General features: G+C 41.9%; 2 protein-coding genes across 2 annotated transcripts in view; both read right to left on the bottom strand.

The window, feature by feature from the left end:
- Positions 1–1,981: 1,981 nt before the first annotated feature.
- On the bottom strand, positions 1,982–8,235 carry nkain5 (sodium/potassium transporting ATPase interacting 5). The gene is made up of 7 exons (XM_040152978.1): positions 7,975–8,235; positions 6,716–6,853; positions 5,410–5,490; positions 4,336–4,533; positions 2,843–2,903; positions 2,474–2,545; positions 1,982–2,362 (listed from the first exon to the last, which is right to left on the bottom strand). The coding sequence occupies exons 1-6, from the start codon at positions 8,026–8,028 to the stop codon at positions 2,490–2,492; spliced, it is 588 nt and encodes a 195-aa protein (XP_040008912.1). The 5' UTR covers positions 8,029–8,235; the 3' UTR covers positions 1,982–2,362; positions 2,474–2,489.
- Positions 8,236–11,791: 3,556 nt separating this feature from the next.
- Positions 11,792–17,305, bottom strand: part of uckl1a (uridine-cytidine kinase 1-like 1a) — a 31,806-nt gene continuing 26,292 nt past the window's right edge. Inside the window, exon 16 of the mRNA XM_040152988.1 lies at positions 11,792–11,883. The gene's annotated coding sequence lies outside the window, so the exon portion shown is untranslated. The remainder of the gene's footprint in view (positions 11,884–17,305) is intronic.

Raw genomic sequence — 17,305 nt, 5'->3', positions numbered from 1 at the left:
AGCAGCAGCAGCAGTTCGGTAGGTTGCGTTGTGCTGTGTTTGCCTTAAATTTACAATTAAAATACACAGTTTTCTAATTTATTAATCTACTGAGATGTAATCAAATTTCCCAAGATGAACAACGATAAATTTAAGCTCTTGTAGCCTGGTTACTAGTATTTAAAGTAGAGCTGCAACTAACAGCCCATTAATCGATTAATAAAATTACAAACTTAGTTGATTAATCGTTTAAGTCATTTTAATAATAGTACTTGCTAGTGGCATCCCTAATATAAAAACAAATGGATAGTATATAAACACGATCTAAGTCCACACGGACATATCTGGAATAGGCCCAATAAGATAAGTTATACTGAAATCACTCATGGTGATTGACAGTGGAATTTTGTTGTTAAACCAAAATGCTGCACAACTGTCATGTCCAGAATTCCTTCAAAAATTTGACGTACCTGTCATAACCAAAGAATATGTGGAATATTATTTTTGGTGCAGTTCCCACTGGTTCTCCTCGATTTTGTAATCTCACAACATTTTAAGCTCTATGCACATTTTTATTGGAAATATTGATATTCAGAGTGAGACGCATCAGAAAGGTTTTGAACAGCACAACACTTCTGGGTGTTATGCTGTGAAAAAAAAAAACCCCCAAAGCTTTCCGCATCCAACATAACTACTGTATTAGTAATAAACTTAAATAAGTGTTCTTCCAGGTTTTACATCAAATTTACAGTGTAAACGAAGCGTTGGTTAGTTAGTGGGATGTTTCCTACTGAATTCAGCTGCTGATCATTCTTGGTAAATTTCACATTCTAAATGGACCGGCTCCACATGCTACTTTCACTTTTACTGTTGAACTCAAGCAGTACGGCGCCTTAAATTAAAATGAGGACTTTCAACATTTTAAATCAAAATAACTTAATTTGAACTTTAAAGTGAACGTCAGTGAATGAACTTCAGTGAACTTTATGGACTCCCCTGGCTTGTACAAAGTTTGCACATGTTTTTGTACGGCCATTGTTGTACCTCTTTGTTGTTAATAAAGAGTAAAAAAAAAAAGTTTATTAATCTGTTGATAGGTAAAGAGTGAAACCTCTTTCATTTGTAGCCTACTGCTGTGTGTGTAGTAGCTACTTTTTTGCCTATACTAAAAAAAGAAGACGAACAAAAGGGATTTTAGAGAGCCAATTAGAGCAGAGAGTATATATGAAGCAGTATTTCCTAGTCTTACAAATGTCTTATGAATGTTTAAAGGATACGTTTGGTGTTATTTTATATTTTTATTATTGTCACAAATCTCATCAAAAGGCCAAAACCAACAAGGTATTAGTCCGTCTCAGTACTTTCTGACTTCCCTACCCTCCCGTAAACCCACTGGTTCCTACTGAAGACACAAATGTTTAAAATTGGCCCATAAATATACAGTGTCTTTTCTTTTTTTTTTTCTTTAAAGGCTAACTAATTTCCTAAAATAGATGGGCACTGTAGTTTTTTAGCCAATGCCACTCCAACAGCAGAGAATTGTGTATTTGTTAGGAACTATTTTCAGTGGCGGACTAATACAGATTTTGTGAATATTCACAGCAGCAGGACGGCGTATGTGGGATTGCCCACCTGCATTGTAATGCAGGAACGTGCCAGCCAGTGCAACAGTGTGGCTTAATTACGTGTTTTTAACGCAACAACAATGGAGCTCTACAGCAGAGTGGAATATGACATATATCTGACTTTGGCTACGTAGACAATATTTGTTACGGATCAGTTGTTTTTTTTTATCTTTTCATGGGATTTGTTGACAGTAAGAAAAATATAGAATATCAGCAGACTCATCCTTTAATGACAAAGAAATGTGTGCAGCACTCGAATACGAGCTTTATTGTGGATGTGGTTTTATTTCACTGAATTATATCATACACTACAGAACTTCAGAACTGAAATGACACGTATGAATAATTTATACATTTAAACAGCTACTTATTTTCAAATTTAAAATCACAAATTTTCTTTAAAATAGGTGTACTTGAGTGCTTAATATCCAGTGATTTACACACTCTCTCTCTCACACACACACACACACACACACACACACACACACACACACACACACACAGGTAGACTTTTATTTTAGATTTATGGCACTTGAAGCTTGAGTAAAAACACATTATAAATAAGTCTATGCCTTTTCTACAGTGATATACTGGAAAATCCCCTCTTGACTCTGGACAGTGTGTACAGCACAGTGAGGTTCAGCATCTGCGACAGATGTTTTATAAGTTGATACACGATGACAGTCTTCAGAGTTGTTTGGTTGCCTGGTTCCTTCTCAGCTTTTCCCAACCACTTTCTTTTTGTGGTTATTTATAATCTGAACAAAATTATAGAAATATATAAGATGTTGGACAGAAAAAGGATGGTGAAACTGTCATAGATGGTGTAGACTGGGGGGCAAACAAGAGGGATTGGCAGTGATACCTACCCATCAAGTCTTTACACTAGAAGAGCAACTGAGAGGGTTTGGATGGATGATGAAATTCACCAGTGAAATTAACTATAATAAACCGAGAAACGAAGAACATAAATAAAAGATACACAAACACAAATCAACCCCACAAATGAAAAGGAAAGTGAAAAAAGAAAAAATGGAAAAGGCAGGAATATAATACATGCAGACCTTGGGGAAACATCATAGTGATTCTTCCTCGTCACTGATTATTATGAAATAAATGACACAGTATATGTAAAAAAAAAATATATATATATATATTTTTTTTTTTCAAATGAATGATATCTGCGTTTTCATGTAGTCTCTTCTGCATGCGGATATCACTGATCAAGAGCTACTTACAGCTTTCATCCGCATCTGAAAAAGTGCTTACAACATAGCAGGCGTAAACAAATCCCAGGAGCTGTGGAAATGAATACAAAAATATATAAAAGTTAATCAAATTCAATGAAAAAAGTGTATGCTTTTCTTTTTTTCACGTTTTCTACGAACACATTATTCACTGAAAAGCATACTTTAATGAAAGATTCTCTTGACAGACATTGATTTAAAAAAAACAACAACTCGCTGCTTTTTTTAAGCAAATAATAGTCTAGAGCAAAGTCACTACATCAGGTCAATCTCACGGGAGATTTGTGCTTAATAGCACAAAAATGTCTGGTTTTTCATCTGATATTGGCTGAGAGAAGTGGAACATGGACCAGAAAGACGACCACAAACAAAACCTTCCTCAACTGTTAACCATAATAATTGACCCTAAACCTAAAAAAACTGTAATTAAAACTGAAAAAAAACAGAGTGGTGGTATTTTTGTATTGATTTATCAGAAATAGAAATTCATACAAATGTTGCAAGAACAAGAGATTTCACCTTTTGTTGCTTTTTAAATATAAAACAACAATTTGCTGTTTTCATTAAATATGTACAAGCTGATGGCCATGAGATTTTTCAGATTTTAGACTTTTAGATAACGTATCCTACTAGATTGCTGTTTTGATATTTATAGTTACTTATTAATGTATTTATTACCACTTCCATATAAAGATTATAGATTTTGAATTTTTTAGTTTGGTGGTTTGAATTCAATTCAATTCTACTTTTCCAAAGTACGTTTGCGTCACTGACGGCCACAAACTAGAAGATACAGTATCTCAATTAGAGCTGAGATGATTATTTTTGATCAATTAATTTTTTAGACCATTGACTAAACGTTTCACTTATTTTTCAAGCAAAAAGGGTGTAGAAATGTCATGTTTCAGATTTCAGCCTCGCAAAAGAGAAGATTTTCTGCTTTTTCACTGTCATATATCATTACAAACTGAATATTTGGGGTCCTATGGACTTTTGGCTGATCAAAATAAGGCATCTGAAGAGGCCACCTTCTGCTCAGTGACATTTTTTTGACAGTTTTTTTGATGTTTCATGGACTAAAAATAATTGGGGAGATTAATCGTTAATGACAGTAACCAGTAGTTGCTGCCCTAATGTCAATAAATGTAATTCATCAGTAATTCAGAAGCTGAAGGCATGGCTGAGAAGCTCTGCACACTAACTACCACTAGATATTAGTGTGGTAATGGGATGCCATTCTTCAATGTTCTAGTCTGTGTTTTCCAATTTACATTTGCTGTTGCTAAGCAACAGTTCATTCCTGCTAGTGCAGATGCATATTTATCGACATTAAAACATTGTTAAATGGTAAATAAATCTGCTTTTCGATTTAAGTTTTAAAAGCATCATGTCGTCATTCTGTTGACATTTTCCCCTGTTTAGTGTTATTGAATTTAAAGGGTGATATCACACAAAACTAATGAGTCACTTGGGCAGAGACTCACTGAAATGAGGAGCTGGACGGCGCAGTGCAGGATTTCTATGTACTGGTATTCCAGCCAGCAGCTCAGCACTGTGGTCAGCTCAGGGTTTGGCCGGTTGTGCCACCCGGTGGAGGGGAGGCCCTCGCTGACACACCCCGGCCCGTTGTCCTTCCACCAGGAGCGATGTGACGACACTCCGAGGGAGAGAATATCACTGTCCTGCAGCGACAGAACAGGCAGAGGAGACGCGAAGGCAACCTGTCAGTTCCCAGGTCCTCACGGATATTTCTGTTCGATTAGACTTTGTGCAGTAGAGTGTGCAAGAAAGATGAGGGAGGAATCATCATATGGTTTAATATGTGTGTTTTCATTATCGATTCAGCTTTCAGTTGATTTTTTTCCTTGTTCATTTGTTCAAGTGTCAGAAATATTGCCGAGCTGCCATCAGAAGTCATCAGACCCCAAAGATGTTTTAAAACTACCCCCTCAGTCTGACAATCAGTGAAAAAAAAGCTTAAATTAAATATTTATTCTATGGACTTTTGCTCCTGGCTGGTAGCATCCTCAAGGATATCAAGAGATTAAATATGAAGGAAAGGAGTAGAACCTGTTCCTCCCTTTGTTTTGATTAATATACAGCCTTATGATAGAAAACATTATATTGCTGGAGCCAAATACCAGTAAATGTTTAGTACTCTTACTTGATTAATGACTTGAGAAATCATTAAATTCAGGAGATTTGAGTGGATTCATTTTCTTTTTACTAATCTCGTGTTATTTTAGCACCTACATTACAAATCATCCTTATAATTATTTAATACTACCACTTGTCGTCATCATCGTCATCATCATCAGTGAAGAGCAGATAATGACAATTCGATATGTCTCAGTATAGATAGGGATTATAAACAGCTACTGTCACTTCATGAAATGAAATGGTTTTTTTTTAACCTGAGAACGGAAAGCTACTGTACAGGCCGTTTATCATGTGTCTGTGATTGGAGATATGGGGCTTGAGACGTAGAAAGAGCAGAACACAGTATTTAGCTGTGTGGGTCTCTAATTATCTGACACTTACGTGACCATTAGGCTTACCTTTGAAAGCCCTCCCAAATCCAAGTAGAGACAGCACACAAAGGCATTCCAGCCAAGCCACAGCAACGTCCACAGCAGGTACTGAGCAAACAAAAACGCAAGATTACAGCGAAAATGAATGAAACCGACATTTCCTCAACGCTTTGTGGCAGGTGGCTCCTCTCTTTTCTCGCAAATGCCCTAATTCTGAGCGGACACGGGTGACACGACCCGAGGTGTCAAAGTATGAATGAAGACAGACAAAAGAAAGACAAATACTGTCTGTTCCACAAAATTATGTGTAGTTTTTCTTATCACATTCTTGCATGTTCCACTTTATTGTCGCACTTTTCAATAGAGGGGGGGGGGGGACAATCCGAAAAGGAAGAAATCACACTTTGCTCGAACTGAATCTGTGATGAGGAGTCAAGGAGACAGTTTTAATTTTAAAGGAATAGTTCGTCATTATCGGAAATGTACTTATTCACTTTCTTTTCCAATTAAAATAATTTGGCAGCTATAGTTACTGGTTACTTTTTTACATTAAAAAAAAATCATACAATAAGTTTATAAAATACCACTGATTGTTAAAGGTTAAACCAGTTGTTCCAGCCTTTTTGGCTTGAGGCCTCTTATGAAAAGTCAGTGTCTAACTGGGACGCCTTGTCAGGTGTCAGATGTTTATGAGTTGTTAGCAGTGTGTGATTTCCCGTCTAAACTTCTAAACTTAAAGAAGTAAATTTATCCAATATTTCACAACAAAAGTAGAGATTACAGAAAAGTAAAAAAAAAAGAAATTTGTGTAGCATAACTTTCTTTTTTCTCCTTTCCTACCACATTTATCATCTTATGACCCCTTAGATTTATCTTCCGACCCTTTGGAGGGGCCGGACCCCTAGGTTGGGAACCACAGAATAAACTATCAGACTGTACGTAAATAAGTTAAAACTATCTCCACCACGAGCAGCTACAACCGTCAAATGCCACTTATACACTGATGCATCAGTGTTAACAATATAATAAAATATCAGTCACTGGGGAAATTTACTGCAGAGCAAGTACTTTTACTTTTGATTTTGAATGCAGGACTTTTACTTGTAGAGGAATATTATCACTGTGTTGTATGGGTATTTTTTTACTCAGGTAAAGGATCTGAGTACTCCTTACACCACTGGCTGTTTCCCTGTGTTTCCAGTCTTTATGCTAAGCTAAGCTAATCAGCTACTGGCTCTAGCTACGTATTTACTGTAGAGATGTGAGAGTGGCATCGGTCTTCCGCGAAAATGCTGAACTTTTATTTTCAGAAGTCCCTAAAAAGTCCCCTTACCATTATAACGTAGTGTGATCTGTACTGGATTGCACCGAACAGGCCCAGGATGACCACGATGATGTGAAAGAAGTTGATCATGATGGGAGCCCACTGGTAGCCGAGGAAGTCAAACACCTGCCTCTCCAGGGCCGTGATCTGGAGGAACCGGGAGCAGAAACAAGAGTTTGAAGACAGAAAGGACGAGTTATAAAAGACACTCGCTTTGTTTCATCGGTCCGTGTGTCCAGTGGGACTGGGTTTCCTCGGCTTGTTAGATAGGGATCGTTTGCTTGTTCACTACACGAGGTTGTAATTTAGCTTTTTTCCCCCCAATAAGTTGTCAAGGCAACTGAGCCAGCGGGGACAAAGCAGGCAGACCCGGGTTATAGTGTTTCGTCCTCTGAGGTGAGGGGGCCCCGGTCATTCATGAAGGGGGGCAGGGTGGGAAAGAAAGAGGAGGAGGACAAAGTGGGGGCAGCCCCTCATTGTGGTGGCTGTAGTGGTGGGCAGTCACTGCTTTTCATAAACAAGCCCACTTTAAACATGTTTCACGATAAAATATCATTGTGGTAGGTGGTAGGTTACTGATTAATCTGCCAATTGTTTGGCCTATGAACTGTCAGTGAGAAGTGAAAAATGCTCGTCAAAATTTCCCAGAGCCAAGTGTGACATCTTCACGTTGCTCGTTTCATCTTAACAACAGTTCAAAACCCCCAAATATTCAGTTTAGTATCACAAATGACCAAGAAACCTGCAAAAATTTGCATTTGAGGAACTTGAACCGCTGTTTTGGCTTTTTTTTCTCAAGAAATTAATTAAACAATTCTCTAAAGTGTTGGTGAGTAATTTTCTGGCAATCAATGTTATCGATTAATGGACTAATCATTTCAATTTGCAGATGATGCAGATGAAACCTGAGTTAATAATAATAACAATGTGAATGGAAGGTTAGTATCAAATATAACGTCAAAGAATATGTTAAACCGATATTTAAGTTTTGTGATGACTAAAATAGTATTGCCTGTAGTCTAAATGTACGATTCTACACGTTAGGAAAATGTAAACGGTGAGGACCTAAAGGCAACAACAAAGGAACTTTCTCATGATAATAAACCACAAGTCTTTTCGGGTATTTTCATTATAAATGTAGCTTTGAAGTCTCATTTAAGTGATTTTCAGGACTTATTGTTGGTATTGAAGTATCGCCAATGCAGAAGGGAAAGACCCTGGCAGGCCTAGTGTGCGTAAGCCGATGTGTTTGTGTCGAAGCATCTCACCAGCTGCACACAACACAGCAGGATCAGCGTGCACCGCGCCGAGCAGCACCCCATCTTCCTCCTCTCCTCTCTTGCCCCCGCTGGATCTGACGATGGCGATGATGATGATGCGAATAGGTGACCGGATTTTAAATTTTTAAATTTTGTCTTTGCTCAGACGCGAGGAGCGAACCCGCGGAGCGTCAGATCCATCGCCGGACGTGCGAGGGAACGCACGGTGCAATTTACCTCGTGAGCAAAACGCGTAGGTTGTGCCCGTGAGAAAACTACGGAGAAAGGGGGGAGTTGGACTGTATGAGGAGCTATTAATGCCACAAAGCAGGCGGGGGCGCCAGGGGCCATTAAAACTTTAGTCACGTTCCCATCCAAATTTGGTGCAAAATTTAACCAAATTTCTAGAAAATCTGCAAAGGAAAATGCAAATGAATGTGCATTTCCATCCACTACTGTGATGCGAATATTGGGAGTTCAGCGCATCGAGATAAACATAAGATAAACATCTGGTGGCACTAATTCTCTAGTCAAACAGAGGAGGAGGGAGCGATATGATATTTCTGTTTGTTTCATGTATTGATTCGAGGAACATTACCTCATTGCTCCGCATACGTTTGGTTTTTCATTTCCTCACAGGATTCGTGTGCGTCGTGATTTATATTTATATGTGATTTATAGTCTGTTTTTCATTGCACTTTGTCGCATTTTGTCGTTAGGATACTGAAACTTTGTAATGTGCAAATGCAAATGTAAAGTGAATGTTTTTCAAATATCCAGCGTTGCCATTCAGATTTCTCAGAAGACTGAAAAAAAAAGAAAAATAGAAAAAAGAAAACAGGTGGATTCAAATGCGCTAATTGATTGCTGGGATAGGTTTTCCCACTTTGCCCTAGCCTGCCAAGTTTGCTAAGGTTATTTAAGTGGTTCAGTATAGTCCAGGACTTACTACTCTCCCCAGAAGGACTGATAACTGTTTGCTAACATAACGTCCCTGTGGTGATCCTGTTAAATGTTGCGGTTTCAGCTTGTTTCACTGCCCCCAAGTGGCCAAAAAGAAAATCAACAAAGCTTTAAGACAGGGCGTCCGTCCCCTCCTGTCAAAGGGCCAAATTATAATAAAAAAAACATGATAGAAACAGTTGCCTTAGTTTTAAGCATATTTATAATCCCGGTAGTCTGCCATGATGGTTATTTCCTACATGAAGGAATGAGCTGTCTTTCTTCAACACCACATTATGTTACCAGTGGTGCACACAAACTACCTGAGGGTTGAAAATGAAATAGGGGCCCCTCTTCTGCAGGCCTTTAAGGTTAGGAATGGTCTGGCATTTGAGGTAACCAGGGGAGGATTTGGGCTGCAATTTTATGCTAGCAATTTTATTTTGAACTTCCGTCGTGCTGCTGCAGTGAACAGCACAGGGAGCTGCGGTGAGGCTGGGCGAGCAGGGACGACTGTACTGGAGTGGATTAGAGAGAGCGGTTGCCTCCAAACAGCCGGAGCTTGGAAATGCCAGCCGGATTCACTGAGGAGCGGAGCGACGCCGACACCGTGTGTGCGAACAAGTAAACGCAGCATCTGTACACAACAAAGGCGCCATCAGCGGCACATTAAAAAACAACAACAACAAAAAAAAAACATGACAATGAAAATAGAAAATGCAGGACAAAAATTAGACTAAATTTAACTGACGGAAACTAGAGAGACTTTAGTTTGTGTTGAAACTCAGAAAAATCAAATGACTAAAATTTGACTAAAACTAATATATGTCACATCACTGTCACAAGAATAAAAAGCATATTCTGGTAAACAGTACTAACGGCATGGTAAAAGTTCGGACGGGTTTAGGCAAGAAAACAACTGGGTTAGTGAAACAGAAAAAATCATGGTTTGGTTTAAAATAGCTACTTCCTCCCAACCCGACCCGACCCGACCCGAACCGACCCGATCCGATCCGATCTGCAGAGCATCACCCCCCCCTTCGCTCCCGATGGTCAGGGGTCATAATTTGTGGTGTTAGGCAGTATGTCATTCTGGGCATTTGGCGAAAGGACCGACGCCTTCGTCCTTCTTTGGGCGGAGAGCCAAAGACCCAAAAGACCAATCGTGTGCCACACGATTCCTCTGTGTCGCTTTCACTGCGGCAGTGATTGACCCTCATACGGCAACACCGTCGCCTGCACCCTGATAGGTGGTGGTGGTGGTTGTTGTTGTTTTTTTTTTTTTCTCCCCCACCACTGATCCAGTAGGTGGTGGTAGTGGTAGAGGTACAGGGCTTCAGAGGTGTGTGACAGAGGCAAGGTTAAAAAAAGAAACGCCAAAGAAAAATGCATTACTGGACTGGTTAAAAAAAAAAAAAAAAAGTTTATATATAAAATAAAATAAAAAACATATAGTAACAGTGAGACTTGAGCTACATTTGGCAGAAATCAGAAATATGGTTTAATAATTTAGTACTAGTTTGTGAATAAGACGACCTGTGTGAAATGATTAGTTTTTCTCAATTCACCTGGTCCAACCAACCTTTATTTAAGTGGGAAGCATGTAATGGGGAATCAGACTGGGTTACTGGTGGCAAAGGCTTTTTATTTTTAATTTTTATTTTTTTAAGAGGAGTCATGATTTTGTTGTGAAGCCTGTTCCTTCCTTGGGAGATTGATAAAGGCTCACATCAACAGTTTGACCTGCTGTTCTGTTGCTTTGACTGACTCTTCTGGCAGCTTTTAAAGGGTCAGGACACCCCTCCTCCCCCCAAAACAAACAAACAAACAAACAAAAAGTCACTTTTAATACATCAGACGCTGCTCTCACACATCAACCGTGTGTTTCAAAAAATCTCTCCAGGTTATACAGTTATTTTAAAGACTTGGTGACAGTGGTTTCAACTGTTTAAATGCTCATCTTTTGCAGCACAATCCAGGCGCAATTCGGACTCCTTGAGTCTTCAATTTACAGCAAACTACCGAGTCTAAATGGCCCTTGTCTGCCGAAGTCAGTCCATTCATCAGGCCACAGGCCCGCACCTCCCAGCCCTTCCGAGGGATGGCGCTAGAATCAAAAGACGAATTCATAACTGGGGGGTCTCCGGCGCTGCCTGTGTCACATGGAAGCACAGTAGCTGAGCCGAGGGGATGCGAGCGGAGATGGAGGGGGCTTGAGGGACCGTGGAGGAGAAACCTGGCACTTGGAGATTAACAGTGGAGATACAGCGGCGGCGGCGGCGGCGGCGGCAGAAGACGACGACAGGCAGGTCAGACACTTCCCAGCCTCCCCTCTGGCTGGCCGGGGAGCAGGAGGAGCGCGGACAGGGCGCGCAAGAGGGTCAGCGGGCGCTCAGAGGAATGCCACATGCAATATGCTGCATTCCTGCTCGGTGAAGCCCAAGGAGAAAGCCCAGCTACCGCCTTTGACTGATTATGCTCCCGGGGAGCGCCTGGTCCGAGAGGAAGCAGAAGCTGAAGGAAGCGACCAAGGGGCGATGCTGCGCCTCCCCAAACCTCTGAGCTGAGTGAGTACGGGGATGCTATAGCGCAGTGCTCTGTGCCCGTGGCTATGTGACAGGCTGGAGGGAGGGAGGGAAGGGGGGAGTCATTCATATGTGCCCATAGATTCGGCTCGATCAGCTGCACACGCACTCGCTGTCCTTTTATTCATCCAGGAAATGTCGCTCACCTGCTCTTTTTTTTTTTTTTCTTGTGCCCGTTTTTCTTTGTGCTCGCCCTGCCTTCGCTCCAGTTCCACTGGTCATGCATTTAACACACAGACACGTGTGCACCCACCTCGGCGTTACTGCGTCGCCTTTTGTGATTTCGAGCCCCGAACGAACGGGTTCATGAGAGAACTTGATTGTGATCAGATGGGAGGAAGGCGCAGGAAGCCTCCGGTCACGCGTTTCTCCGGTGTAATACCCCTGCCGACTGCGAAGCATAAAGATAATTAACGTTAGACCTTCCGTTAACATTTGCAGCCCCCCCCCACACTGCCTTCCTTTCCTCACTCATAAATAGGGTGTGTGTGTGTGTGTGTGTGTGTGTGTGTGTGTGTGTGTTGGGGGGCTGGCTTTGTCGTGTAAGTTGCCAGCTGACCTCAGGGACACAACATCCTTTACCATCCTCACTTTGATCTGGAAATGAATCGGAAACGCTTTGATGATTAGAGGAGAAGAGAAGGGAGGAAGAAGAAAAAAAGAATCTCCCTGGCGCTACAGGCTTTAATGAAACACAACCTTGATAAAAGCACCACACTGCATCAGCCGGAATTTTTTCATTTTCTGTGACCGCCTATAGCCTCTACCTGCACGGGCAATTTACCCCCCCTCCCAAAAAAAAAACCCACAAACCCCCCCCCCCCAAAAAAAAAACAAGACAAATCCCAGTTCACACCCTGCACCCGGGTCTCCTCGGTCAGCCGGCATCGTTGGAGCCCTGCTTTGCTCCGTAACCTGTTGTCACCGGCAACGCTGCAGTCCGAGAGCCCAGAGGCGCGGCGAGCCGGGCAGCCAGCGGCCGAGCCGCCACCCGGCGTGGGATCGATGCCCGCTGACTGGGCGCTATCATGAGCCACGTACGTACGTACACAACCTCCCCGGAGCCGTTAACGGAGGATTTCTTCGTGTTAGCAAAAAATAAAAAACAAAAGAAAACAAAAAAACCAAAAACGTGATGCTGACGAATCCCTTTCCTAAGCTCCCTTGACTTTGTCACGGCCGCTGGAAAGGATGTGAATCATGGCATCACGAGAAATTTTTAATTATCCCTTAATTTGCTTTAGTTAAATAATGCCAGACCGTGTGTGTGTGTGTGTGTATCAGGGGCAGCGTTGCACAGATAAAGACAGAGCCTCTTCCACACAGGCTTCAGCTTTCTTCCTCACAGGGGCATGGTTAATCGTTGTTGCAAGCAAACATTTGACCTAATTCACATTCTCACACAATAGCAGCCCCCCCCACCCCCACCCCCATCGCTCTCTCCCCCTCTCCCTAACACACACACACACACACACACACATCGCTGTTATTTGTGTCACACAGAGGGTGAGGTTTTTTGCTCCACATGAACTCCCAGGTGGTTTATCAAAACCTGAGCAGATTGGCAGAGAGGCCACTGCTGGCTGGCTGGCTGGCTGGCTGGGCTTGTTCGAGAGGAGCTCCAGTATTATTAATAATGAACACACATGTAAATGCAGTGCATGTTATGTTCCTAGAAAATTAAAAGCCTACTGCTGGTATTGACTTCCAGGGTAAATGTGTGCCTTAAAATGGATTTTCATGAGCATTACACCATAGTTCCTTCTCTGACTTTATTGCCCTGTCAGGTGCCATAAGCAGAGAACATGCACATTTTCATTGTTGTTTGATGGGGTTGGAATATGTGCGTTTGTTTTGTATAGTTCTGTACATTTAATGTCAAGCGTTGCCTATAAAATATGATCTGATGAGGATTTCATTGTGATTGGCCAAACGTGTCGGGCAGCACGTTTCACAATTTTCCTCTTAAAGCGTTTCATTGTGGAAATTAGAACCAAGTCAACAGGTGATCTGCTGCCGTCTTTCGCACTGTCATCTAGTACTAGTTTAGTAGCAAAGTCCAATGAGAGTTAATTTACCTAAATACAAGACAAGGAAACGAAGCAAGTTCTCACATTCGAGAGCCTGGAACCTTCAAAATCTTCGGGCAAGTTTGCCTGAAAAATGTAAATGACAATCCCATCGACTAATCAGTTACTCGACTTATCGTTGCAGCTCTACGGAACAACCGCCAGCTGTGAAGCGAACTGTCAGCCGTCCGATCATTCGTTCACCTGTACCTAACACATCTGCAACACTTAGCCGATGAATCCATCAGTCGCCAAACCGAAAAATGAAACTTGGCAACTATTTCATGGTTGATTAATCGTTTAAGTTGTTTTTAAAGTAAAAAATGCGAAACCTTCCCCAGGTCCAGCTTGTCGTTTTGTGGGGATGTACTGCTTTTCTTTGTCTCATGTGACAATAAATACAGTATATAGTTTGGTCAGTTGGTCAAACAAAGCAGGGAATTTTATGACACTAGCTGCAGCTTTAGGAAACTGTGAGGGACATTTTTAACTGGTCTCCGGTACTTTGTAGACCAAACGATTAATTGATTAATCTAGAAAATAACCAGTAGATTAATTGATAATGAAAAATAATCGTTTGTTGCAACCCTAGTCTCCTGTGTGTCCGCTGACTCGAGAAAGAATATACAAGGACTAAAGTGATATCTATATTTTTTTAATGTAGCAAAATAATTGAGGCTCAATGGTCCACTTACTAGCCTTTTGAACTTTCAGTCACACCTTACAGTCTTCATACGGTGATATTTTGTTACATACACTTCTCCCAAAGATCAAGAATGAACTTCCGTGTAATAGTTTAAATTTCCAAAGAACAGTATCGAGGCAGGTAAGAAACCAGATGGTAGTGATCGAAGGGTGCGCCAATTTTCTTTGCCACACTCTCAGCGTACGTACCCTGCTGGTCTGTGACGCGCAGTCAGGGCAACACTGGGCAAATCTGCACCTGCAGGTATTCGAGGGAAGCGCCGGTAGTTTGTAACAAGCAAACTGAGAGCCGAGGGGTGGGGGCCGGGGGGCTGGGGGGCTTTCTGCGGCTGAGGGAGAGGGGGGCTTTGTTTAGCAGGAAAGCAGCCGGTGGTGGGCCATTTCTTGCTCTTGCTCTGAGCACTACGTGCAATTGGTTGGCTCGGATGAGGCAGCTCTAGGGCCAGAGATTACACTGCAGTGCTGAGGCGTCACTCTGGCTGAACACCGCAGGCGGAGGCAGGGGGATAGAGGGAGAGAAGAATGGGTGGGGAGGCATGGACACACTCAGTGACACAGGGAAGGAGGGCCGGGAAACCTCGTTGGGAAATGTGACAGCCTCCTCTCATCATCTGCTTTCAGCGTCTTCAAACACCTGCCACAGGACTCCCACGCATGTCTTCCTCCCCGACTCTCTCTCCTGTCTTTTCCTCCACACCTACACCTTTCCCCTTTCTTCTCGCTCATTACCCTCTCCATCTCCGCTCCTCGGCTCTCTCTGTTGTCAAATCGGCACAGATATACTGTAATTACACTGACACTGTTGCAACTGCGAATTAAATTACCATGGCTTCATAGGTGCATATGGTTCTTTGAATCCAGTATAATACTCCAGATTGATCAGGAAGTGGTTAAGGTGAAGCACTGGTGGATGACTCAGTGGCATTAAAAGCAAGTCACTGTATATCGTGTTTGACGCGTTTGCCGCCTGCTGTTAAAATACACAAAATAGCTTTGACGGACATGCTGGGCAAACACACTCGCTGCTGCAATCACTTTCTCGAGTCGGTAATTACTGTATGTTGGTCATCCACTATTAGAAAATATGACTTATTTATAGAAAACATTAATATTAATACATGTGGGGTTAATTTGAATTAGCAAGCAAAGCAGTTGTTCTCTGGTCAGAACTCGCTGAAGTCCGTGTATGAAATTTGGTGCAAACTGGGTTTCACACAGAGAACAGTTGGGTTCATGGCTGGATCAACTAAAAGAAATGCAAATCGCCCCTGAGTTTGCAAAAACTCATACAGTGCGGAGCCCAATAAGCTTCTGTCCGGGCTTCACTGTCTGTTTTAATAGAAAATCAGATGCCTACTATGGTAAAATCAGTCACGTAATGTGTTGTGGATGCTTTTACAGAGAAGACGGAACATTCAAAAGGACGAGAAGAGAAGAGCTGTGTTAATGTCACTGCAGGGGACTCGAGAAAAGTCAGCATTTGTAAAAGACTCACCGGGCTCAGCTGTCAGTAGTTTTGTAGCTTCTGTGAAATGTATTATTCACGTCTTTGCTGTTTTGTGATCCTCTTACTTTTCAAGGGTTAACTACTGTTACCGCTAACTAGACCTTTCCTTCAGCTGCTTCACAGTAAAAGATTTCAACCAGTGAATAACTGTAAGACTTTTATTGCGGAGCAGCTACAGAGCATACTGGAAGCTTTAGCTGTAGGATGGCAATGTCGGTCAGTCGGTCGCTCCACTGAAATGTCCTGACTATTACTGGATGGACTGTCATGGAATTTTTGTTTTTACTCTTTTCACGGTCCCCAGAGGATGAGTGCTAATGATTTTGGTGATCACCCGGCTTTTCCATCTAATGCCACCAGCAGCAGGTCGGAGTTTTACATCAACATCTACCAGATGAATTGGCACAAAATTTACGCCGCGGGTAAACTTAAAAATCACGGTTGAAAAAGGAATAACGAGCTCTTTTATGATGTGACAGTGCTGTGGTAAAGGTTTGGTTGGGTTTAGCCACAAACAACTCTATTAGGTTTAGGGAAAGATCAAATGTTGAGTAAAAATAAGTACTTAGTTAAAGTTAGGCGAGTTTTGTCGTCATGTTTCCAATAATAACCACTTGGTTAAGGTGCTCATGATTAAACGGCGTTGAATGTTGACCTCCTTCCAACACGGAGTTTTTCGCTCTATTCAAAATACATAAAAACTAGTGCTACGTTTAGCGTGGTAAATCTGATAGCCACGGTGAATGCACGGGCCAAGCTGGGTGAGATTTGGAGAGTACACTGGCACGACAGATGGAGTTTAGTTAATTGTTTTCTACAAACCGTAGGCCTGAGCACTCGGCTGTGGTGCATTTACCGCCGGCTCCTTTTTTCAATAATGACTGACTTTCAGACTCCGCGGAGTGTTTTATGATATGATCAACACGGTGACTGAAAGAAAAAGGGTTCACTGTCAAAAAAACCAATATCCAAGCGGGGATGGGTGTGGTCTGCGTCAGGAGATCAAGCTGGACAATGTGCCACTGTCTGGATGGTTAGTATAATTTTATTACAAACCTTGGTGAGTGTCAGGGGTTTTGTATTAAAGCATCATTAGACCAGAACTCAAGGTCCTGGACAGATCATTTTAAGGAAGATGAAGAGGGATGAGTGAAGAAGAGTGTGCCAGCGATTCATGCTTGGCTTGCTTGAATCCTCATTAAGCCTCACCGACATTGCAGATCACTAAATTATCGCTAAATTATTTTGGCTGCTCCAGACTCACATGTTGGCTTCAGACACAGACTAGACTACGGACAAATTGCTAAAGTAATTTGGACTGTGAAGATTCAATTTTGTCTGGATGGAAAGCATCTACGTGGAATCCAATACTAAAACGTGTTGTTTAAAGTGTCAGATTGGATCATGAGCGAGAAGGATGCAGCTACATAAAACTTACAGAAAGATCCACCATTGAGTGTTCTGTGTGGAAGCTAATCTGCACTTATACACCGAAACAAATAAATGAGAGACATCTGGACAGACGTACACAC

Source organism: Xiphias gladius, chromosome 18, assembly GCF_016859285.1.
Source record: "Xiphias gladius isolate SHS-SW01 ecotype Sanya breed wild chromosome 18, ASM1685928v1, whole genome shotgun sequence".
Taxonomy (NCBI): domain Eukaryota; kingdom Metazoa; phylum Chordata; class Actinopteri; order Istiophoriformes; family Xiphiidae; genus Xiphias; species Xiphias gladius.
This window is presented reverse-complemented; position numbering and strand designations above follow the sequence as displayed.